This window comes from Chionomys nivalis, chromosome 2, assembly GCF_950005125.1.
Source record: "Chionomys nivalis chromosome 2, mChiNiv1.1, whole genome shotgun sequence".
NCBI classification, from domain to species: domain Eukaryota; kingdom Metazoa; phylum Chordata; class Mammalia; order Rodentia; family Cricetidae; genus Chionomys; species Chionomys nivalis.
In genome coordinates, this window is record NC_080087.1 from 114,010,178 (window position 1) to 114,036,475 (window position 26,298).

The 26,298-nt window shown below is 43.4% G+C and overlaps 1 protein-coding gene across 1 annotated transcript in view; it reads right to left on the reverse strand.

Annotated features, from left to right (window-relative positions):
- The window catches only part of Col4a3 (collagen type IV alpha 3 chain), a 143,131-nt gene that overhangs the window by 60,204 nt on the left and 56,629 nt on the right, over positions 1–26,298 (reverse strand). Inside the window, 10 exon segments of the mRNA XM_057761896.1 lie at positions 3,502–3,537; positions 3,647–3,709; positions 5,707–5,784; positions 6,941–6,967; positions 8,015–8,068; positions 8,714–8,776; positions 9,620–9,664; positions 11,247–11,291; positions 15,065–15,154; positions 16,636–16,692. Coding sequence (XP_057617879.1) covers positions 3,502–3,537; positions 3,647–3,709; positions 5,707–5,784; positions 6,941–6,967; positions 8,015–8,068; positions 8,714–8,776; positions 9,620–9,664; positions 11,247–11,291; positions 15,065–15,154; positions 16,636–16,692 — 558 coding nt within the window.

Below are 26,298 nucleotides of genomic sequence, written 5' to 3' on the forward strand. Positions count from 1 at the left end.
CCCGGTGAACCCTTAGATTCCTGGCCATCTAACTTCCTTTCCTGGCTGCCTCACTTCCTGATGCCCTACTTTTGCCATGCTAAAAATAAGAGGGGTGAGCAACTGAACTTTGAGATTCTGAAATTCAAGTCAGAGAAGCCAAGAGTGGAAAGGAAGCCATGGCGTCTTTAGTGATTGAGTGACGGGAGGGCCACACGAGAAGAATAGTTTCCACTCAGCAACAGTGGCTGCTGTGGTATGAACACCCAACACAGCTAATGCGGAAACCTAACACAAACTGTAAAGTATTAGGTGGGAGGGCTGGGAAAGACTGTTAGAAATGAGCCAACTGGCTCATTCATGGACTAAGGGAATAGTGAGGTGTGGGGAGGAAAGTGAGCTCTCTGCTTATCTCCTTCTGTTTCTTCATATGGTACCTATACTATCTCTGCACTCTGTAGTGCACAGGGGCTACCGAAAAGGCTCAGCGGGTAGAGGTACCTGCTGGCAACCTGACCCTCTGAGCCCAGTCTCCCACACCTACATAGCGGAAGGAGAAAACTGACTCATTTAAGCGGTCCTCTGTCCTTCACACATGTGCCATGTCATGTATGTTCTATGAATAAAGACATAAATGTAGAAGTAGAATTAAAAGGAGAGGAAAATCCCTGATATCCCTTGACACTGGAGTCCTCACAGTTGAGATCTAGAAGGAACACATCGCTACCCAGTTTGTAGCAATCGCTACAACTGAAAACAGGGCATAACAAGGGCTAACCCAGCATTTGAAGCAGTTTCTTTTATAAAAATCTCCCAAGGTGACATGCAAGATATTCATCAGTATGGCTATAGGATAGGGCCATTTCAGGCTCCCTCTCCTCAGCTGCCCAAGGATCTAGCTGGGGACATCTCCATGGACACCTGGGTATACCTCTAGAGTCAAGTCTCTTGCCAACCCTAAAATGGCTCCCTTAATTAAGATATATACTTCCCTGCTCCCATATCCACCCTTCCTCCATCCCAACCATCCCATTCCCCCAAGCGCTCCCCATCCCCCTTCTCACTTTTTTCTCCCCATCTCCCCTTACCCCTACCCCACCCCAAGTTTCCAATTTTTGCCTGGCAATCTTGTCCCCTTCCAATATCCAGGAGGAGAACTATATGTTTTTCTTTGGGTTCACCTTCTTATTTAGCTTCTCTAGGATCACAGATTATAGGCTCAATGTCCTTTATTTATGGCTAGAATCCACTTATGAGTGAGTACATACCATATTCACCACAGAACCTTCATCTGGCGATGGATGAAGCTAGAGACAGAGACCAACATTGGAGCACTGGATTGAGCTCCCAAGGTCCAAATGAGGAGCAAAAGGAGGGAGGACATGAGCAAGGAAGTCAGGACCGCGAGGGGTGCACCCACCGAGAGGGTGGGGCTAATGTAATGGGAGCTCACCAAAGTAAGTTGAACTGGGACTGATGGAGCATGTGATCAAACCAGACTCTTTGAACGTATCGGACAAGAAGGGCTGACTGAGAAGCCAAGGACAATGGCACTGGGTTTTGATCCTACTGCATTTACTGGCTTTATGGGAGCCTAGACTTTGTGGGATGCTCACCTTTCTAGACCTGGATGGAGCGGGGAGGAGCTTGGACTTCCCACAGGGCAGGAAACCCTGACTGCTCTTTGGACTGGAGAGGGAGGGGGATGGGGGGAAATGGGAGGAGGGGAGGAGGTGGAAATTTTTAAGTAAAAATAAATAAATAAATAAATAAATAAGAAAAAAAAATCTCCCAAGGGCAGTTTATTCTTGTTTTAATGGTTTTCATAGTAAATATTATATGAAACAGTTTTATAAATGTGGCTCAGTGTCTTAGTCTTACTAATTAACTTTTTTAAAAAAATATTTATTTATTATGTATATAATATTCTGTGTACATGTATGCCTGCAGACCAGAAGAGGGCATCAGACCCCATTACAGATGGTTGTGAGCCACCATGTGGTTGCTGGGAATTGAATTCAGGATCTTTCGAAGCGCAGGCAATGCTCTTAACCTCTGAACCATTTCTCCAGCCCCACTAATTAACTCTTAAGAAACACGGAGAAAACCTTACAAAATGTTCATAATATTGTAAAAATCAAGATTTTTTTCATGTTAAAATTTTTTCTAAGAAAACAGCCTAAGGTTGCCACATAGAAGTGTGCAAGTAGTAACTATATACATAAAATAGCAAATTTTGTGTGGATGTTTCTTAGTTTAAAACATGTCACTTCAGCTTTAAAGAATCTTCCAGCAACAGTCTAGTCTGAGAAACAGTGAATCTTTGCTTTGGAGATACATGTTTTCAACATTACTTATTTGACATTTCGTGTCTATAAAGTTTCTGCTGAGCTGTGGCTTTTCTTTTTAAATTTATTTTCAAGTTAGCATACAAAGTAACATTGCCTTGTGGCATTTCCATCCATATTTAGTTGAGGTTGGCTGTGCCTCTCCAGCCTACCCACGCTCCTCTCCCCAAGTCTCATTCCACTTGTGTGCTCAGGAGTGGGTGGCTGTTGGGTGTGGTCGGTTAACCTTGATTGGCAGCTGGGCGGGATTTGGGACCACCACTGCGGCGACCCTTGGGCGTGTCTCTGAGGGTTTTTTTTTTTTTTTTTGGATTAGGGTGATTGGGTTAGAAGACCCAGCCAGAGTGTGGATGGCCCGATTCTGTGGGCTGGGGTCCCAGACTGAAGACAAAGCAAGTAGTAGGCCCGAGCTATAGTTTTTATTGCCCTCTCCTTATGATAGAGGTGCAAGATTGTACCCCGAACTTTGAGCCCAAATAAGCCTTTCCTTTCTCAGCTTGCTTTTGTTGGATACTTGGTGTCAAGAATGAGAAAAGCAACCCCCACAGTCTCTGTCCCATTGGTGTAGAGAGCTGCAGGGGAATCAAGAGATTTCAAACCTCAGTTGCTACTCATGTAATCTGAACCTATGAGAGACAGAGGAAGAAGGAGGAAGAGGGGGAGGGGAACAGGACATGGGGAGGGACAGAGAGATTGCTTGCGTGCATCTATTAGTGAAGTAATAAATGCGAGAGCACACTGGGAAGGGTCCCGTATATTGGATCATTAATATCAATAAGAAACACTGCTTAGTAATGCCTTCTTGGGGAGGCTAGCTTCACACAACATTTTTAAAAATTTAACTTTTTATTCACTCAACATTTTTATCCTTAAGCTACAACTTGACTTTTTAGTAGAAACACCAAAAGACCACACAAAGTCACCCTTCATTTAGGCACATAAGATCGCACGGATTTTGCAAAGCAGCCTGCTATAAGACCCGATGGCCCAAGGCAAGGTTATGAGCCATGGAAGTCTATCCATTAGAAATCCTTGCTTTTCCGCAGTTACGGCTGGTCCTGTCCCCTGTCCTGCTGGGATTCTTGTGATCCCAGGGAGGTGCCCACTGTGGTCTGATAGGCTTTTGGACTGGCTAGAGTGCTCTGACTGCTATAACTTGGGAACACAGACTTACTTTTGGTCCTCTGGGTCCCGCGGCACCTGGAAGACCCTAGAAAAGCCATAAGGAAACGTTACAGCAGGAATCATGCCCAGCCAGAGAATGCTCTAAAACATTTTGCTGTCACCAAGGTAGACATTGAAAGAGACTTCATACTCACAAAATCTCCTGGAGGACCAGGTGGACCGGCAGGCCCTGGAAAACCTGGGGGGCCTGGAAAACCCTTGAAGTTAAGAGAAGAGGCAATTCAGTATACTTGTTAAATAACGCCAAAGTTAGACAGTGATATTTTAATGGAATTACAAGAGCATACCGCCTCCTTTCTAAGTGACTGCAATCAACCATAATAATACATTCTAACTCATTGCTGGAGGCAACAGACACCTGGGATGGTCTAATGCTATTGCATATGGGGCATTGCCAGCAATGCTTCTCTACTTGGGCAATTTTCAGGTTTTTTTTTCCTCTCTATTTCTCTTTCTCTCTTTCTCTCTTTTTCCTTTCCTGTCGTTCTCTTCTTCCTCCCTGTATTTGGACAATGTTTCTCCTCCTTCTTTAGGACCGACCCCACCTACAGCTCTCCTGCCTAGTTTTCCTTATACCTATTTGATTGCTTCTTTCTTTTCTCTCTCCGGCTGGTCTTCTCAGAAGGCTGCCCTCTCCGCTGGATCATACCTCGAGTTAACTGACTGTGCCACCAGAGCTCTGGGCGCCTTCTCTCTCTGTCCAAAGCTGGAGTCCTTCCCTGTTGATACTTCCTAGTCCTCCTCCCTGTAATACTTTTCTCTCATTAGCATTCATTATGTTGTAAGACAAGGTACCGTTACTGACTGATATGTTTTTCTATCTACTAATCAGAACGTGGTCTCCATGAGGACAAGGGTTTTAGAACTGGTTGTTGGCTGATCTGAGCCCTAGAGCCTGGAAATAATCCTGCCAACAACTGGCCTCTAAGAAACCTTAAATGCATCACACTGTCTTCAGGGCCTACACAATAAATAGCGCACAGAAGTGCACTGACAGGAGATGGCTGAGTCCTTTCTGCACCACTGATCCCCATGCTTGATCAAAAGCCATCCGGTCCCCACTCTTCTCTCAGGAGCCTGATGGAGGAAGGTCATTGGCTAATAAAGAAACTGCCTTGGCCCATCTGATAGGGCAGAATTTAGATAGGTGGAGTAAACAGAATAGAATGCTGGGAGGAAGAGGAAGTGAGCTCAGACTCGACAGCTCTGCTCTCTGGAGCAGACGCCATGCTCCCCTCTCCCCGGCAGATGCGATGAAGCTCTGACCCAGGATGGACGTAGGCTAGAATCTTCCTGGTAAGCACATCTTGGGGTGCTACATACATGAACAGAAATGGGCCAAGCAGTGTTTAAAATAATAGAGTTTGTGTGTCGTTATTTTGGGGCATAAGCTAGCCAGGCAACCATGAGCCGGGCTGCGGGAAGAGGCCCGCAGCCCCTACTACAGGAGCCCATTACTGCTGCTAGCCACATGCCTGTAGTTGTTTGACTCCAAGCCCAATTTCACAGCACTCACCATCCATCCACAGCCTCAATTCAAATTCTGATTCACAGAGGTAAATATCCCATCTTTTCGCAGAAATTCCCATACTTAATTCCAAACTAAGGTGAGTTAGTTTTGGTTAATTAGCCTGAAATTATAGTGGGTGTCTACCTAAGGGGGTCTTCTGAATCACAAAGTTTAACACAAGCCCCAGATAGCTGAGTCTCACTGGATCTATTATGAAACACCTCCAGGCTAGCTACAGACGGACTAGTGAAGCAAACTATTGGGGGTTCAAGGGGAGAGAGCCACCCTTCAATAAAACTCATAAAGATGCTGTGTAAACATTGGAGCCAGGCTGTTCTTCAGCACTCCAATTGTAAGTGGTAGTCAACGCATGGTGTGAACCTGTCCTTGATTTAAGCCAATACAGAAAGAGTAGAAATCGCCCCTGAACAGTCTCGAGTGACAGACACTTAAGAAGAGAATATAAGATGTCCACAATGTCATTTTTTTGCATATCAGTGTGTTGCTCCTCTCAATGGAGTCAATGTTAGAATGACATGTGAGGTGGACATTGTAGACAGGGAGAGAAGAGAAGAAAGAGAGAAGCTGGGAAGAATGGGGGAGAAAGGGAGGGAGATAGAGAATATGAATATGATATGGTATGAATAAGAATATGAATGAAAGATCCTTCTAGAAGTATTTTACCTGGAAGCCTGGAGGCCCTGGAATCCCAGGGTCACCTTTGCCATTGAATTCCCTGTCTTCTCCTTGAGCAGGTTCACCCTTGGAAACAGAGACAGTCATCAACCCCAATCAACTTTATATTTTCAACCCCCCCCCCCATTGAATGCTTATTCAAGGTTCTACCTCCTCAAAGCTGAGTGCTTGCGAGGATATATATACACTTAGAGAAGCATTTTACGAATGTGCAGATTATTCCATTTTGAAGCATTCAAGGAACTCATTAAAAATTTTTTGTTAGCCTCTCTAAATTATATATAATGATGAATTTCATTGTGACATCTATGCACTTGTATATAAAATGCCTTTTGACTATATCCACTCTCACTACCCACCTTTCCTCCAGCACTCCTGCTGATTATAGTTTACTCCATACTTTCCCACCACACACGTGTATGTGTGTGTGTGTGTGTGTGTGTGTGTGCGCACACACACCTGCATACCAGTGAGGTTTTTTTTAAAATATTTATTTATTTATTATGTATATAATATTCTGTCTGCCTGTATGCCTGAAGGCCAGAAGAGGGCACCAGACCTCATTACAGATGGTTGTAAGCCACCATGTGGTTGCTGGGAATTGAACTCAGGACCTTTGGAAGAGCAGGCAATGCTCTTAACCTCTGAGCCATCTCTCCAGCCCCATACCAGTGAGTTTTATTAAGGTTTCTTATAGGACCATGGCTGAGGGGCTACTTATATGCTCATGGACAACTTCCCAAAGGCTACACCACTGAGGAAAATCTCTCTCCTTCCCCAGCAACCTTTAGCTTCCTATAGCTTCTCAAGCAAGGGTGGGGTTTCACAAGCCCCTCCTCCCACTTTTGTACTATTCTTAAAAATCTGACAACTTGTAATGATAGAAGGAAAAGGAAGAATAAATCATTTCCCAAGACACCCAAAGTGGTAGTAATTCTTAACCTAGAACATGGAGTCTCAAACATGAGATCAGTTTCCTGCCCCTTGATCCTCCTTCCTTAAAGAATGGTATAACCATTCAAAGACCTGTCTACAGTGAGAGTCAGAAATTTGCTCAATAAGAGAAAGTGCCATGTTTTAATTTCTATAGTGTCTGAATTATTAATTCCAAGACCTGACTTATGAGGTCAGTGTGTTATAGTTTTATTTCATTAATTAATTGAAATCTTTTTCATACATATGGTTAGAGATATTCAGTAAAAGTAGATGACAAATGACTTACTTTTTGTCCTTTCAAACCATCAGGACCCTGGGAAAGAAGCAGTGCATTAGCCACCAGAGGCCAAACAAATCCATACACTTGGCCTTGTCTCAACTTCCTTATTTTGCCTGCTGCCCCATAATATTCTTACATTCTTGCTACTGGTTTTCAACGTCCTCAAATTTGCACGTTTCAACAGATCAGCAGTTTCTTCTTTATCTTCTGCCTCCCTCTAATACAGACAGTTTTCCTTTCGTCTTGCCTGCAAATTTATATCCTGTTCTTTTTCTGACTGCTTCCCAGTTCCATATATGCTTCCTAGCTCCTTCCTGTCACGGAACTACTGCTTTCCAAGGTCGGCAATGACTTCACGTCATTTGCTAAGACCAAGTCATCAGTTCTTGTATTACCAAACCTTTCAGCATCCTTGGGTTGCCCCATCCTTCAATGAAGTCAGTCTTCCCCAGGACTTCTATTCTGTACTGTTTCTGGTTTGTTCTCTGCCGCTAGGGCCTTTTTTCCTTTCCCTGCCTGCTCATTCCTCCTGACTTTGAAGTTACATGCTGAAGTCAAGTCTGACTTCCCATTCACTGCTCTCTTTGCTCTCTCTGAATTGCTGGAGGCTTCACCTCACATCCTCTCCTCCAGTCTGTCTGCTTATTATACATCTTCGTGTGGATGCGTCAAAGTAAAACAAAGCCTTAATGTCTAAACATGATTTCATAACCTTCCTTCCTTCCTTCCTTCCTTCCTTCCTTCCTTCCTTCCTTCCTTCCTTCCTTCCTTCCTCCCTCCCTCCCTCCCTCCCTCCCTCCCTCCCTCTTTCCCTCCCTCCCTCCCTCCCTCCCTCCCTCCCTCCCTCCCTCCCTCCCTCCCTCCCTCCCTCCCTTCCTTCCTCTTTCTCCTTCTTTCCTTCATTCCCTCTTTTTCTTTCTTCTTTCTCTCTCTTTTTCTTTCTCTTTTTTTCTTTCTTCAGAGTCTGAAAATGTCTCATCTTCCCCCATATCATGAGAGGCTTGTGTACACGGCACGTGTACTGGACTACATTCATCTGTACTTTATGTCTGTGATGTGGAGAGAGTGGTGGAGACTTACTGGGAGCCCTGAATAGCCTGGTGTCCCCGGAATGCCTGGGAATCCTTGTTCACCCTGGAAGACACAGAAAGTTTGTCAGAATTCTTAGCTGTGCTAGAACATCCCACGTGGGTAGCTATCCCCGAGTGGCCCCTCCAACCAGTTGTCAATAGGGTTCACAACTCTAGGCAAACCAATTCAAATTCTTGACGGCTACTGCTCAGAGGGCCGAGGGCCAGAAACCCATTATCTTAGTTGAGAATAAGATCGGGTCGACTGCTCCTCAAATTGAGCATAAACAGCAGCCTAATTGTGCCAAGAACTTTTTAATTGCTGCTGTTGGAACTTTGGTAATTAGTTCGCTTGTGGCCACCCTTCTGGGGGGAGGGCAGGGCTCAGTTGGGACACAATAGAGGCAAGAGGGCCCTTCAACGCTCAGGTTTTCCTTTCCAGACACTAACTTTGTTCTCGAAGCTTTAGTCTTTGATTGGTATCTACAACCTCTGATGCAAGAGAGTCATTGAGCTTCTGTGAGAATCGATTGGAAAACTCCCTTAAATCCATATGTAAGGAGCAAGGAAGCAATTCGTATTCAAATCATGCTGTTGACTCTGATTTAAAGGATGTTACTAGAAAGCCCATGTCCATTTCACTACAGCCTCTTCCTTGCTCTTTCATCCAGCAATGCTCTCACTAACAAACTGTGCGAGCAGGACGTACCTTAGAACCATTGCATCCTGGTAAGCCAGCCAGCCCGGGAGGCCCAGGGTGACCTGGGATGCCCTAGAAAGAGAGCAAGACTCACTGACAAAGACAGAGGCAGCGTCACTGCCCCAGGACCCTGCAAAAAAGGCAGGACTCAAGAGAAACGAAGGGTGGTTTAAAATGGCCATTGGCTAGATATGGTTGCTTAAATGCTTACATGGCAAATTTAAATTGTAGATCTTTGATATAATTTAATATCATAGGAAACAAAACATGCTAAGATAAAGACTGTTGGGTGAGATGTGGATATTTTAGATAAAAATCTGGAAAGCAGAAAGTGGGATTGCATGGCATGCTGTTCTAAGTGAGAGAGGAAGGGAAGAAAGAGGACAGAGTAGTCACCGAGGGGACTGTGGCATTGTTCTGTGTTACAAACCCGGCCATTCTATTTTGTTTTATCACTGCTGTTCAGTTCTGCTCAGGAGTCATACAAATCCACACTCTTCATGGTCAGTCCTAGGGTGTGTTTTCTTCTTGTAAAGAGTGTGTCAGACAAGCTTTTTTGTGTGACTATTCTAATGTTTTCATTAAGATGATCATGTGAATGGGAGCATACACACAAATATATACATACATGCACATATACATATATACAATGTATACGTATGAACACACACATATATACATACACATGTTACACATACATATACACATATACAAATGTACACACACATATACATACAGGCATACATACACAGTACACATAAACTTATACACAAAAATATATACACATACATACATATACACAATATATTCACAAACATACAGAGATATACAGATGTACACACATACACATATACACACATAATACATATACATACATACATACATACATACATACATATGCTTCTCATTACTCACTGGAAGTCCAGGAGGACCTGAAAATCCTGGTAATCCAGTTATTCCCTAAACATAAGTAAAAGAGGAGGGGATAGAGAGAAAAACAGTTAAAAATGTTCATCCTATAAATATAAAATTATTTGCCGTCTCAATGATCATTCCTTTGCAGTTATGCATTGAGTATATCAAAAAGTGATGATAAAAACAAACAAAAGGGCTTGGCAAACCTTTGTACATCTGGCCTTTGCAGCTTTTGCTTTGCTTGGTGAGAGTCAATCTTGCTATGCACGTGACCCAGACTGGTCTCGAGCTCACTGTGTATTTATCCAGGGCTTTTTTCGCACTTGTGAATTTTTGCTCCTGCCTCCCATTTGTAGAACTGGTGTGTGTATGTGTGTGCGTGTGTGTGCGTCTGTCTTTCTGTCTGTGTCTCTGTGTGCCTGTGTGTGGTGTTTGTGAGACAGTAAATTTGTGGAGGTCAGAGGACAAGTTTGGGGGAGTTTTTTCTGTTTCTCACCTTGTTGGGGCAGGGCCTCTCTTGATATTTCAGCCATGCAGCACTCAGGGTGGCAGCCCTTCTCCTATATCCACCTCCTATTTGGATATATGAGTGCTGGGATTGTGCATTACTCAATCTGTTTGTTTGTTTTTTAAATGAAGTAGGTTCCTGGTATTGAACTCAGATCATCAGGCACCACAAGCGCCTTCCCCTGTGGGAGGTTTTACCTTATAAAACTCTTAAGAGGGGGCTGTTATGGTTGCTTTGGCTGTGGGGAATTATTTTTTTTTTGTTCTTTGAGATAAGGGCTCACTCTAATAGCCCAGCCTAGCAGGGGTATATCACTAGGCAGCCCAGCCTTGAATTTACAACAATCCTCCTGCCTCAGCCTCCTGAGTGCTGAGGTTGTAGGTGTGAGTCGCCACACCTGGCTGAAATTCATTTTTAAGGTATATTTTACATGCATAAAATGTTTATCCTCTGTTAAAAGCATGGATTTTTATATAGATCCTTCCTTTCCTCTTTTCCTTCCTTCCTTCCTTCCTTCCTTCCTTCCTTCCTTCCTTCCTTCCTTCCTTCCTTCCTTCCTTCCCCTGCCTTCATCCCTTCCTTCCTTGCTTTTTTCCTTCCTGCCTGTCTGCCTTCCTGCCTTCCTGCCTTCCCTGTCTTCCCCGCCTCCCCTTCCTTCCTTTGTTCCATTTCCCTCCCTCCCTCCCTCCCTCCCTCCCTCCCTCCCTCCCTCCCTCCCTCCCTCCCTCCCTCCCTCCCTTTCTTGAGTCTTGCTATGTTGCTCATGCTGTCCTTAACTTTCAATCCTCCTGCCTGTCGCTAGAGTGGTGGGACGTTAGGCATGCACCACCAAGGCTGGATACTTACGGTCGCTTCATAATTACTTCTACCTCAAACAGGACCAGCATCTTCATCACTCTTGAAAGTCCTCTTGAGCCCTTTCCCCATCAGTTCACATCTGTCCCTAAGGTGGTGACCATCATTTTGGTCTCAGCTAGTGGTTTAGTTTTCCTGTTCTCAAACTCCATCTGGAGAGCCAGACACGATGGCGGCCTCCTCTCTGACATTTGAATAATGTTTCCTACTCGACGATTGTTAGTGTTCAACCAACAATCAGAACAGATGGGTGGAACTACTAACCCTGATGCCTTTGGGGCCAGTGAGCCCTGGAAGTCCTGGAGAGCCCTAGATCCAAGTGGAAAAAGGAAAAGTCAGTACAGCAAAACCTTTGGGTGGTATGCCACCCCCCACACTGGACACTCCAGGCTGGTCTCCACGGGTACTATGCCACCCCGCCTCTCCTCCAACACGGGACACTCCAGGCTGGTCTCCACGGGTACTATGCCACCCCGCCTCTCCCCCAAGACGGGACACCCCAGGCTGGTCTCCACGGGTACTATGCCACCCCGCCTCTCCTCCAACACGGGACACCCCAGGCTGGTCTCCATGGGTACTATGCTACCCCCCACAGGACACCCCAGGCTGGTCTCCACGGGTACTATGCCACCCCGCCTCTCCCCCAACACGGGACACCCCAGGCTGGTCTCCACGGGTACTATGCCACCCTGCCTCTCCCCCAACACGGGACACCCCAGGCTGGTCTCCACGCTGAGCAGTTTTCCTCCTGAGAATATTTCCCTGTTGATAAATCTTGACCACTTGATCCAATCAAGTACCAATCAGAATGGACAAACAAAACTGCAGTTATACCCTGGCTACTCAAAAGTGTCACCAGGGACCAATGACTTGGCATCAACCTGGGAACAGTTCCGCCCCTTTGCCTCATCCCAGGCGTATTGATTCAGAATCCATATTTCAGCAGGATTTTGTTGGGGTTCTCCTGCACTGGAAAGTACTGCGAGCCTGTAAAAGACTCATAGTAGCCCAGCAGCTTCTGAGGTCTGATAAGGAAGAACGCCGTGGTTAAAACAGCCAAGGAGGGCAGCAGCTGGCGATTCCGGGCAGGAGAAACAACACTTCATGGCGAAAGGTGCCTGACACGTAGGAGCAAATAAATAACAAAGCGAGGACTGCCTGTACCATACAACTTTCTTTCCAGCGCATCCCAGTTTGAGGCCCTCTTTCATAGGGAATAACCTTAAATGGAGAATATTTTAGCTCCGCTACTTGCTGTGAAAGCACCATTGTGCGAAACGAACGTTGTTTTCGTCATTCCAGAGAGTTTCAATTTTTTTTTTCTTTTTGAGAAAAGGCTGTTACAGAGTCTTCTGAGATTGGACTGTCTAGGCCAAAGTCAACCCTTCCCTTCTGAGGTGGAATTCCTGAGTGCAAGGCCATGTTCAAGGCTGTCCCTTTCCCCCGTGGGAGCTGTTTTGAGTTATGTGGAGGGTGGAAGAGTAGACAGATTTGCAGGTTCTACTTCCCTGTAGTAAATCCTCTTGTGCAGAAAATAACACTGAGAAAGGAAGCCTATAAATCTGAAAAATATTATGGCAAGATTTTAATGTTCTCTGGTTGTTTGCCTTCAGGCAAGTTCTCCCTTGGGGCTGTATGTACCTCTAAGCCATGTTTGAAAATAAGATCTCATGACATGACAGGCATTTTCTGGGTTAGTTTTGTGGAGTATCTACCCAACATGCAATCTACACGAGGAAGCATGGCGCTAACAACTCTAATTGCAAGTGGTATTCCTCAAGGGGTGCTGAAGGCAAGAGAGCAGAGTAGGATATAGGGAACCAAAGAAGAAAGGAGCTCTTGGCTGGTCTACCGAAAATACTTGGACCAGAGAAACGAAGGGAAATGCAAGCCCAAGCCCCGAAAACAGTCAATGGAATAACCAATCAGAGTTTTAAAAACGTGTGTGTGTGTGCGTGTGCGTGTGTGTGTGTGTTATGCAAGTATGTGGAAGCCAAACGTGTGTGTGTGTGTGTTATGCATGTATGTGGAAGGCCAGATTTGGCATTTGGTATCTTTATTGTTTTGAATCTTACATTTTCAAACAGAGACTCTCACTGAACTGAGAGTGTTAATTGGTTCAGTTAGGTTGGCTGGTTATTGAGCTCCACAGGTCCCTGCTCTGTCCCTCTTCTCCTAGCCCTGGGGTTACAGATGTGCATTGCTATGTCAGGCTTTTACAGAGGTGCTGAGGATCTGAACTCAGGTTTTCATGCTTATATAGCCAGTACATTTTACCTTCTCAGCCATCTTGCCTATCCTTGCTAATTCAAGATTAGCATCAAAAGAAGAAAAGGAGGAAGAGAACACTGGCTTGGACCAGACAGACAGGAATGGTAGAATCCCTGGGCATCAGGCTGTGTTTTGTAAACTCTAAGTATGGCTTTGGTCGCTTAGGTGTGGTCCACAGATACTTGTCTCTGCCTTTAGTGCTTGACTTATAGCTCCTAAGATCCTTCATCCTTCCTTAGAGGTTGGGATACAAGGATTATCTTTAGCCTCCTAATATTTGACTCCTCATATAGAGCTCCCAGGTCTCCCAGAATCCCCCAACACATCAAGAGACATCTTTTGATGAGGGGATTTTTGGCAGGCTCCTGGCTTGGGGCTGGCCACCAGAAAGGCTAATCCCCAATTAGAAGCTAGGAGTCTTTGGTTGCAGCCCCACTGTCTAGGGTGAAGGGGAGATAGAGCCTGGATGAGGAGAGGCTCCTGCCTTCTCTAGAGGAAGTGCCTGCAAGAGTCTCTAGTCTGAGGTGATTATGGAGAGCTCTGGACAGTTGGGCATCCATGAACCACAAGAGCGAGACACTTCACTTCCAGGGGATGAATGTGCCTACACTAGGACCTTCGGTGACCCCTATGTGTCTAGTCACACGTGTCCTTTATAATGAGGTGGTGAACAGAAAGGTCTCCTTGAGTTCTATGGTGCATCACAACGCCAACATGAGGAATAAATAAAATACGGAGAGGAATAATTGGGACAGTGCTAGGATTGGGGTAAACATATCACTTAAGTGTTCTACGCATTTTTCTAATAGATATGTCAATACAGTTAGCAACTTTGAAAGATTCCACAAAGATCAATTACAATGATCTTTTATAGGTTATTAGTTTACATCTTGCTGGAGACTAGTAGTCAGGAGAGTTTGTGTGCCTGAGAGCACCCGAGTCTGTCTAGCTAATGTCACCAGTAGGAAGGTAGGAGCAGCGGATCTCGTGGTGCGGTTATTCAGCAAATGCTCTCGGGTGTTTACTGAAACAAGACCTTTGTGCGTCACACCCTTTAGGGTAAAGATGTGTGACAACTGTGATGGTGGCAGTCTCTGTTATAGACCTTAGAAGCCTGATGCTCAACAGACCCCTCAAAGGTAGAGGTGGCTGGGGAGACAGGAAGAGAATCAGGAATAGGGACTCCCCAAACCAAAGGCAGACAGATGTCTCCAGTCCCACTCAGTTGGAATCAAAGAAGAGGTTCGCGTCAAGTAAAGACACAAAAGCACCCCTCTCAGTGGAGGTCACTGGCTAAGGGGAGGCGAGCAGGAGACCAACAGGTACCACATTAACTATTTCTTCAAGAACCTGACCTACAGAAACGACAAGGAGAGGTTGACGACCTATGGTTAGGGTACCTAAGGATCTAGATAAAGGTATATGCCAGTATAGAAGAATACTTGCATGTTTTAGCACTAAAAGAGAAGAGACAGCACCAAAAGCATAGTCGAAAGGTCCCTTAGAGAGGAGGTACTCCTGGAGCATGGTCATGGTGGGAATCCCAGTGGTCAGGGCACAGGTGGAAGGACAGGTCTTCAGCGAAGGAGGAAAGAGCTCATCTTCCCGTGTAAGACAAGCTTGGCCGGATTCATGGCTAGAAACTACCGGGGTCTGGGTGACTAAGAATGCACCTCCAAAAGCTCAGCTAAGATAGGAAACTAAGGATTTTTATGATGGGAAATTCTCTTCAGGGCCCTGGTGGCCTGTGTGGTGAGCATGAAAAGGGGCTAGATAAGCAGAGGATTAACCCAGCTTGAAGAGTGACATACCTTGGGTCCCTGTGGTCCAGGCAAGCCTTCAGGACCTGGAAATCCTTTCTGGCCAGGTAAACCAGGGGGCCCAGCAAAGCCTTTCTCCCCCTGTTAAAACCAAAATGGAACAAGAAGCAAGCAGCAGTGAGCCAACAACACACTGCGCCACACCCCAGCCTTCTCTTCTTTGTGGCGTTCTTATCTTGCATCAAAGAGTCAACAATCGTGCTCAGCTCCCAGGAAAACCATCATCTAGAAACACACGTCAGTAGGCTTCAGAGTGAGGCTCATGTCCTTGTAGAGATTGACTTTTCCCAGATGGTAAACCTACTACTCAGGATAGAGGTTAGAAGGGAAGGAACCAAGAATAGAAAGGACGGTATGTTTAGAAAATTGAGGTTAGTGGAGTGTGTTTATTAAGGTGTGGAGATGTGAGGGTGAGGTGGAAGGCCTTGTTTTGAGGTCTTAGTAATGATATAATAAAAACAGAATACCATAGAAGTTCAGACTTGAGAGCTTTTATTGTTGCATGGGAATGCATTCCCCAATTAGCTATTTTCATAGGAGCTGCAGGAGAGGTGTCAAGGGCAACGTATGGCAAAGTGTGAGCTAAGTGATGTTGTAGGTGGAGCTAAATGATGCTATGGGCCTTGGTAGAATTGAGGTTTTTTTTTTTTTTTGCCTTCCCATGGATGTGAATACCAAGAAATAGTCTTAACAGTTAAGGCCACTAGTTAATTTGTTTTGTTATAAATTTTGTTATAAAATTTGTAAATGCAACAAATAATAAATAGATAACTACATAAAGCCACAGAAAGATCGAAAGTCTGGTCCTTTACACTGGTATGTAGGCAAGCACACCTGATAAACAGAGACAGAAGTGGATTTGCTACACCTTCTCACAGCTCAGTTACTTTCCCATGTTTGAGAACTGCATTGTGTGTATAGCTGTTAGTTACCCTTCATTATTGTTGAATAATTAATTAATGCCTCCGAGGAAGGAGTTTGTAAACAAACAACAAATACTTTAGCTCTGCCTGTCTTAATCTTCATAAATTGCGAGTTCATGGGGCGAACTGATGAGATTTCACAGCATTCTTTTTCTTTGAATTCTGCAATGGAGCCTTGAATTTTTTTTTTTCCTTGACTGGAGTGCTGCTGCTGGATCTTACCACCAGGGGGCGATCTTGTCCCAGGGCTGCGGCATAGCATCTGTGGGTTTCACTCAATGTTTACATAGAAGCGAGAGAATCAAGTTGTTTTAGTTTCTTCTCTCATGTTTAGCAACATCATAAATATAGTGTATGCTAGGGAGGCGTCTTAAAATGTTCTCTTTCTGCCAACTTGCTACTTATTCAGCCGAGAGAGTTACAGTCTAACTGCCAGTATTTACACAAGGAAGCAGGAGTAGCCAAAGCTTCCTAGAAGGCTTTCAACATTGTTTAAGGTTAATGTTTATATACAATTACTTTAAACGTGGATTTAGGGGACTTTGATAAAGTAGTGAAGATCTCCACTACGGAAGAGCAAAGTGTGACAGACTCAAGGCATCTCTGGTGTGAAGAGGCAGCGGGATGTTCTGTTCTTACCTTCTCCCCTTTGGTCCCCACGCAGACGCACAGGCCCTTGCCTTTGCAGACACAGCCCTGGAAAGAGCAATAGAGGACGGTTGATGGATAGCCAACCCATTTTATGTTCTTTGAATCTTGGACACTTAAGCTCCTGATGCACGGGACACTGGCATTTCATCAATAAAAATGAAGAGCAAAAAACATCCTAGAAAGAGTGTCAAATGACATGGAAGGGTCACCATTTTTTTTTAAATTGGACTTAGGAAGTTAGGCAACTTGTTTGTGGAAAGGGAAAAACTGTTTATCTCTCTCCCCTTTTCCACGATAAGAAAAAGTTGGACGATATGAAACTGCCATCGTTGTAGGTAGAAAGTGGTGTAACACTGGCGTATTCTTAGCTTCAGTAGAACGTGCGTGAACGCGCGTGAGTGGGTGCATGCGTGTGTGCATGTGTGACTGTGTCTCTGTGTTTGGGTTCAATGCATATTTGTACCTGGCTTTCCTGTGTGCAACTTATCTCATTTATCATGATTGAACACATAACATCTTCCACAGGTGATTCCAAACTTCGCTTTCCCTGAAACAGTGCTCAAGACTGGAATAAGAACGGCGATGCTCACTGTGTGCCTTATGGAAAAAACGAAAGCTACATCACTGAGCTGGGGAAATGCTGTCCTATCTCGTCCCTTTGATACGTTTACAAACTCAGTCCTTAGAAAATATGTATAAATCAGCTCTAAAAAATATTGCCTACCTAGAGAGAAACAAGGAGAAAAATAGCTATAAAAGGCAGATTTAGTATGTACTTTGACGTAAATAATATACTCTGTGGTCATACATGAACCTTTTCCTTCAACGTTTCCTTTAGTTAATATTAACTGCAAAATTAGTTTGCTTCTATAGAAAAATATGATTGATAATTGATAATATCAACTGATAATTGATATGTACAAAGCTAGGAGGCTGGTAGGTAAATTACAAAGGAAACAGGGAATTCTATTTGTGTAACTGAAAAGAAAAGTCTCAACACATAATTAACTGAATATGTTTCCTGAGGGGATGACGGGGGCTTTTGTGCCATTCACAGAGGTGAGTATGGGGAGGTGACTTCCACTCTTCCCACCCTTACTCATTCATAAACATTGTGATTTATATGAATGGGAAGTGACTGACGGAGGCGTTGATAGCCTCCCTGAGGTTTTGTTATTTGATATTCTCAGAAGACCAGTTCTTTGCTTTTTTCCTCACAGGTGTTTGGCATGATACAGACATGTCTTAATCATCTCAGCTTTGCCTTTCTGGATGTTTAACTGTCTACGTTCATGTCAGTCATGTGTTTAACTGCACTCTTAGCATGGCTTCCCTGAGCATCCATGACATCTCATCTCTGCCCCATGACTAACTGAATCAGAACCTTTAGGGCCAGCTCTCAGGAATCTGTTTCATGAAGGGCTCTTGTTGGTAGTGATTTTTTTCTCACAGTTGAGGACTCTATCACGGAGTGCACTTGGCGTAAGTATATGGATAGTTCCCTAGCCAGTGTCCTCAATAGACAGCAAGAAGCTCTGCCTCTCACCAGCCACAGACACCTGGATCCTGAGCATCTGATCCACAGAAGGGAGAGGTATCTTAGCCATTATCTAAACCAGAGAATATTAAATGGGGTCATAAGGCAGTAAGTCAGTCTCTCTCTCTCTCTCTCTCTCTCTCTCTCTCTCTCTCTCTCTCTCTCTCTCTCTCATCTATCTATCTATCTATCTGTCTGTCTGTCTGTCTGTCTATCATCTATCTATCTATCTATCATCTATCTATCTATCTATCTATCTATCTATCTATCTATCTATCTATCTATCTATCATCTATCTACTATATATCTATTTGTTATTATCTATCTATCTATCTATCTATCTATCTATCTATCTATCTATCTATCTATCTTAGAGGTTGTATTGGGACTCTACTCCTGGGAACCTTTCAGCCAGAGCTTGAGCAAGTACCTCCTTGCTGATCTCCTTTAGTCTAGACCACATCTCCTCTCCTATCCCTTCTCGTGGAACTTTTGTAGTTACATGTTTCCTGATGCCTGTATGTCCATCTCAGGAGAGAAGGACCCACCCAGTGTTGCTCATGCCAATATCTTACTTGTGCTGTACACCCTGAACAAACACTGCCCCGATTGGATGGAAGCTTACGGCTCACCCTGGACTTGGAATTTTAAAGCCCAGAGTTATGTGACTGTTGTTTTGTAGTTATGATTGAGGTGAACAAGAGTGAAGCCAGAGCCTTTAGTTATCTTCACACGCTAAAACCAATGCAAACTGAATTGCTTGTTAGTTGTTTGGACTGAAGAAAATTTTAGAAAAACATTAAGTCCTCATGAGGGCTGAAAAGCAGTACAAAAATGGTCATATACTATCTCACTTAAGTTTAGCAGCTGTTGGTACAATCTCCTACTCCATTACATTTCCCTCTGTCTCTTTTGTTCTCTCCCACTTTCTTTCTTTACACACACACACACACACACACTCCCCCGTCACCAAACAACCCAAAAGCAAATGGCGTGCGGGCTGACATGTCACTCCATATGAGCATATATTCTTACCTAACCGCAGCACTAAAATGAATATTATCTTAGCATACTTGTTTATTAGAGGATCGTAGTCTATTTAAGGTCCTTGATGATGGCAGAAAATTGAAAGCTGTTTCACGTCTAGCAAATCTTTGATTGTATAGTAGAAAATTTATCACTTAAAAAACCATTTCTAGGGAGACCGGCAGGCAGACGCACACGCCCGGCGGAGACCGGCGGGCAGACACAGCGGATGTGGGATAGTCCAAGCATGAAACAGTGAAGCCCACACTGAGAGCAGATCACCCCACTACAATTAAATCAAGTAGGTTTCTTGGGGCCTAACCTGCAGAGTGGGAGCCAGGAAACAGAGCGAGGGCATCTTGTAAGTGGGGCACCTGGCCATCAGGAAAACCTGATCCTGCTTTAAAAGACCCATTAGATAGAATCGATAGGAGGAGATGGGCAGGCGCCCAGGCAAGAATTCACCCAACAATCTGAAAAACAACATGAAAACACCAGAACCCAATGATCTTACAACAGAAGGGCTTGAACACCCTAACACAGAAGAAGTGGAAAAAATTGACTTTATGAAAGCAATAGAGTCCCTTAAACAACATGTAAAAAATGCCCTTATAGAAATGGATGAGAAGTATAACAAAAAGTTTGAAGAAATGAATAAATATGTAAATGATACCCTGGGAAACCAAGAAAAAACAATCAAACAGGTAATGGAAACAGTTCAAGAATTGAAAACTGAAATGGAAGCAAGGAAGAAAACACAAACTGAGGACAAGCTGTATATGGAAAATCTACGTCAATGAGCAGAGACTACAGAAACAAGCATAATCAATAGAATACAAGAGATAGAAGAAAGAATCTCAGATTCTGAGGACACCGTAGAGAAAATAAACACACTGATCAAAGAAAACAGCAAAGCCAACAAATTCTCATCACAAAACATTCAGGAAATATGGGACACAATAAAAAGACCAAACCTAAGAATAATAGGGATAGAAGAAGGAGAAGAGTCACAGCTCAAAGGCCCAGAACATATTTTTAACAAAATTATGGAAGAAAACTTTCCCAACATAAAGAAAGATATTCCTTTGAATATTCAAGAAGCATACAGAACACCAAACAGACTGGATCAGAAAAAGAAACATCCCCTCACCATATAATAATCAAAACACAAAGTATACAGATTAAAAAAAGAATATTAAGAGCTGCAAAGGAAAAAGGGCAAGTAGCTTATAAAGGTAAACCGATCAGATTTACACCTGACTTCTCTATGGAAACCATGAAAGCCAGAAGGTCCTGGATAGAGGTACTGCAGAAACTAAGAGACCATGGATGCAAACCCAAACTACTATACCCAGCCAAGCTATCATTCACTATCAATGGAGAAAACAAGACATTCCAGGATAAGAACAAATTTAAACAATACGTAGCCACAAATCCAGCCCTACAGAAAGTAATAAAAGGAAAATCACAACCCAAGGAATCCAACATAGCCAACACGGCCTACAATAACTCAGGTATCTAGCAACCCTTCAACAGCACAACTCAAAGAAAGGAGACACACAAACTCTACTACCAAAAACAACAGGAATAACCAGAGTAAACAACCACTGGTCATTAATATCACTTAATATCAATGGTCTCAATTCACCAATAAAAAGGCACAGGCTAAGAGATTAGATATGAAAACAGGATCCAACATTCTGTTGTTTGCAAGAAACACATCTCAACCACAAAGACAGGCATCTACTTAGAATAAAGGGTGGGGAAAAGGTTTTTCAAGAAAATGGTCCTAAGAAGAAAGCAGGTGTGGCCATACTAATTTCTAACAAAACTGACTTCAAACTAAAATCAATCAGAAGAGATCGAGATGGTCACTTTGTACTGATAACAGGAACAATTCATCAGGATGAAGTCTCAATCCTGAATATCTATGCCCCTAATATAAAAGCACCCACTTATGTAAAAGAAATATTACTAGAACTTAAGGCAGACATCAAACCACACACACTAGTAGTAGGAGACTTTAACACACCTCTCTCACCAATGGACAGGTCAATCAAACAGAAACCTAATAGAGAATTAAGAGAATTATTGGAGGTAATGAAGCAAATGGACTTAACAGACATCTATAGAACACTCCACCCAAATAAGAAAGAATATACCTTCTTCTCTGAAGCTCATGGAACCTTCTCAAAAATTGACCACATACTCGGAAACAAAGGAAACCTCCACAGATACAAAAATATATCAGTGTCCACCTGTGTCCTATCAGATCACCATGGATTCAAGTTAGAAGGCAACAACAATGCTACCCCCAGAAAGCAGATAAACTCATGGAAACTGAACAGTCAACTACTGAACCACACCTGGGTCAAGGAAGAAATTAAGAAAGAAATACCTATACTCCTTACTGTATTTCTCAATATAGAAACAGAAGGGTCATTGCCAAATTCCTTTTATGAAGCTACAGTTACCCTGATACCAAAACCACACAAAGACCCAACCAAGAAAGAGAATTAAAGGTCTATATCACTCATGAACATCGACGCAAAAATTCTCAATAAAATACTGGCAAACTGAATCCAAGAACACATTAGAAAAATTATCCATTATGATCAAGTAAGCTTCATCCCAGAGATTCAGGGCTGGTTCAACATACACAAATCTATCAATGTAATCCACCATATAAATAAACTGAAAGAAAAAAACCATATGGTCATTTCATTAGATGCTGAAAAAGCATTTGACAAAATTCAACACCCCTTTATGATAAAGGTCTTGGAGAGATTAGGGATACAAGGGTCATACCTAAATATAATAAAAGCTATTTACAGCAAGCCGACAGCTAACATTAAATTAAACGGAGAAAAACTCAAAGCCATCCCACTAAAATCAGGAACATGACAAGGATGTCTACTCTCTCCATACCTCTTCAATATAGTGCTTGAAGTTCTAGCAATAGTAATAAGACAACATAAGGGGATCAAGGGGATTCGTATTGGAAAGGAAGAAGTTAAGCTTTCGTTATTTGCAGATGATATGATAGTATACATAAACGACCCCAAAAACTCTACCAAAGAACTCCTACACCTGATAAACACCTTTAGTAATGTGGCAGGATACAAGATCAACTCCAAAAAATCAGTTTCCTTCCTATAAGGAAGCAGAGAGGGAAATCAGAGAAGCATCACCTTTCACGATAGCCACAAATAGCATAAAATATCTTGGGGTAACTCTGACCAAGGAAGTGAAAGATCTATTTGACAAGAATTTTAAGTCTTTGAAGAAAGAAATTGAAGAGGACACCAGAAAATGGAAGGATCTCCCTTGTTCTTGGATTGGGAGAATCAACATAGTAAAAATGCAATTCTACCAAAAGCAATCTATAGATTCAATGCAATCCCCATCAAAATCCCATCAAAATTCTTCACAGATCTGGAGAAGACAATAATCAACTCTATATGGGAAAACAAAAAACCCAGGATAGCCAAAACAATCTTATACAATAAAGGATCATCTGGAGGCATTACCATCCCTGACTTCAAACTCTATTACAGAGCTATAATATTGAAAACAGCTTGGTATTGGCATAAAAACAGAGAAGTCGACCAATGGAATCGAATAGAAGACCCGGACTTTAACCCACAAACCTATGAACACCTGATTTTTGATAAAGGAGCTAAAAGCATACAATGGAAAAAAGAGGGCATCTTCAACAAATTGTGCTGGCAAAACTGGATGTCAATCTGTAGAAGAATGAAAATAGATCCATATCTATCACCATGCACAAAACTCAAGTCCAAATGGATTAAAGACCTCAATATCAGTCCAAACACACTGAACCTGATAGAAGAGAAAGTGGGAAGTACTCTACAACACATGGGCACAGGAGAACACTTCCTACGCATAACCCCAGCAGCACAGACATTAAGGGCATCGTTGAATAAATGGGACCTCCTGAGACTGAGCAGCTTCTGTAAAGCAAAGGACACTGTCACTAAGACAAAAAGGGAACCCACTGACTGGGAGAAGATCTTCACCAACCCCGCAACTGACAAAGGTCTGATCTCCAAAATATATAAAGAACTCAAGAAACTAGACCGTAAAAGGCTAATCAACCCCATTATAAAATGGGGCACTGAGATGAACAGAGAATTCTCAATAGAAGAAGTTCAAATGGCCAAAAGACACTTAAGGTCATGCTCAACTTCCTTAGCGATCAGGGAATTGCAAATCAAGACAACTTTAAGATACCATCTTACACCTGTCAGAATGGCTAAAATAGAAAACACCAATGATAGCCTTTGCTGGAGAGGTTGTGGAGAAAGGGGTACACTCATCCATTGCTGGTGGGAATGCAAACTTGTGCAACCACTTTGGAAAGCAGTGTGGTGGTTTCTCAGGAAATTTGGGATCAACCTACCTCTGGACCCAGCAATACCACTCTTGGGAATATACCCAAGAGATGCCTTATCATACAACAAAAGTATATGCTCACTATGTTCATAGCAGCAATGTTTGTAATAGCCAGAACCTGGAAACAACCTAGATGCCCTTCAGTGGAAGAATGGATGAAGAAAGTATGGGATATATACATATTAGAGTACTACTCAGCAGTAAAAAACAATGACTTCTTGAATTTTGTATGCAAATGGATGGAAATAGAAAACACTATCCTGAGGGAGGTAAGCCAGACCCAAAAAGAGGAACATGGGATGTACTCACTCATATTTGGTTTCTAGCCATAAATAAAGGACATTGAGCCTATAATTTGTGATCCTAGAGAAGCTAAATAAGAAGGGGAACCCAAAGAAAAACATATAGGCATCCTCCTGAATATTAAACTTCATCAGGCGATGAAAGGAGACAGAGACAGAGACCCACATTGGAGCACCGGACTGAAATCTCAAGGTCCAAATCAGGAGCAGAAGGAGAGAGAACACGAGCAAGAAACTCAGGACCGCGAGGCGTGCACCCACACACTGAGACAATGGGGATGTTCTATCGGGAACTCACCAAGGCCAGCTGGCCTGGGTCAGAAAAAGCATGGGATAAAACCGGACTCGCTGAACATAGCGGACAATGAGGACTACTGAGAACTCAAGAACAATGGCAATGGGTTTTTGATCCTACTGCACGTACTGGCTTTGTGGGAGCCTAGGCAGTTTGGATGCTCACCTTACTCGACCGGGATGGAGGTGGGTGGTCCTTGGACTTCCCACAGGGCAGGGAACCCTGATTTCTCTTAGGGCTGATGAGGGAGGGGGACTTGATTGGGGAAGGGGGAGGGAAATGGGAGGCGGTGGCGGGGAAGAGGCAGAAATCTTTAATAAATAAATAAATTAATTAATTAAAAATAAAAAAAACATTTCTAGGTGTATGTGAGTATGTATATGTGTGCTACATGTGTAGGGGTAGATCTAGAGGCCAGAAAACTACATATCATTCCCAAAGTTGGAGATTATGAGGCCCCGACACACGTACAAAGAGAGCTAAACTTGGGTCACCGTTAATAGAAAACTGTCGGTTGACTTGCTGGCTAGAAGAAGGTACAGAGAGTCTGATCTTTCTGGGAGCCAACTCAAAGGACAGGCGTTTTGAGTGGGCCCACTGTATCCTCTCTTCACAATCTACCCTGTTCTTTTTTTTTAATACTTGTTTGTTTATTTATTTATTATGTATACAATATTCTGTCTGTGTGTATGCCTACAGGCCAGAAGAAGGCACCAGACCTCATTACAGATGGTTGTGAGCCACCATGTGGTTGCTGGGAATTGAACTCAGGACCTTTGGAAGACGAGGCAATGCTCTTAACCACTGAGCCATCTCTCCAGCACCTGCCCTGTTCTGGTATGCTTGCAGCTACGTAGTAGATGTGGCTCCCACAGCTAGGTTCACAGCTGTCTCTTTCTGCCTGGGTTAGTAGAACTATTCCAGAATCAGTCAAACAGTCAGGGTGTGGCCTGCCCGCATGTCTGCACAATCATGCTGGCTGGGACTTCAGAATGCATTACGTGACAACTTGCCTACAGGTAGATCCTCCACCTGACTGGATGACCTCAATGTTACAGTAAGGACAACTCTCTGGCAGCTGTTCAGAGGCCCGTGTGATGGCATAGAAGGAGAGGCATGGGACCACATGAAATAAGGGAGTGATCTTGCATGCAAAATATAAATTCTTTTCATTTTGGCCTCTTCCCTTAAACACAATCTAAACTTTGCAAATATGTTTCAATCAGTTGATCGTTAGATTCCTCAACAAAATGATGCAGAAGCCATGGCTAGATCTTTTGCATTCATTTCGATGGACCCATTTTTTTAAATGCCACAACCACCTTAATGGATCCAACCCACTGATTACTTACTATTCAGAAGTTAACTCCCTTAAAAAGCTGTAGGGCCAGCAGCTACCGTTCAACCAACTCCACTGACTGGCTATTTCTCATGCAATAGTTTTATGATTTTTCCTTTTTTAGCAGCAAAGTGTCCTTATGCCAAACTTCAAGGAAGTAAGGAGCAGGAAGTTCTTGGTAATCAACCCTGCCTTTTCTCTCCTCCGGAATCAGAATGCTGCCTGAGGTTAGTGACTTGGCACATTTGAATATTAAATAATTTCCCTGGAGAGGGGGAATTATTCTTTTAATGAGTGCGTTCACTTTTTATAGCCTCAGAATGCAAGATACACATTCACTGCAGAGAATCTAAAAGATTTAGAGCCCCAGATCCCATACCCAGTACACACGGGCTACTGTATGTATGCCCTGTGGGTCATCAGTGCAGGTTTCAAGTAGAGTTTGGGGTCAGTTGCCAAAGGCTTCCCAGCCATTGGTTCCACTTGAAAAGGCATGTGGCAATTAATGAAAGAAGGGACCTTGAATTAGCGAGAGAGCAAGGGTTTGGAGGGAGGGAGTCAAAAGAGAGATGATATCATCTATGTTATAATCAAAAAAAAAAAAAGAATCATCTTATGATAGCTTGCAGAAGAATAGGGGTCGGAGAAAAGCTGCTTGCAGATGGCTGTGCACTCAGTAAGGTCTCAGGCCCTGGGGACTTCCCCTCTTTGCTCCACACAGGACTCTTTGCCAAAG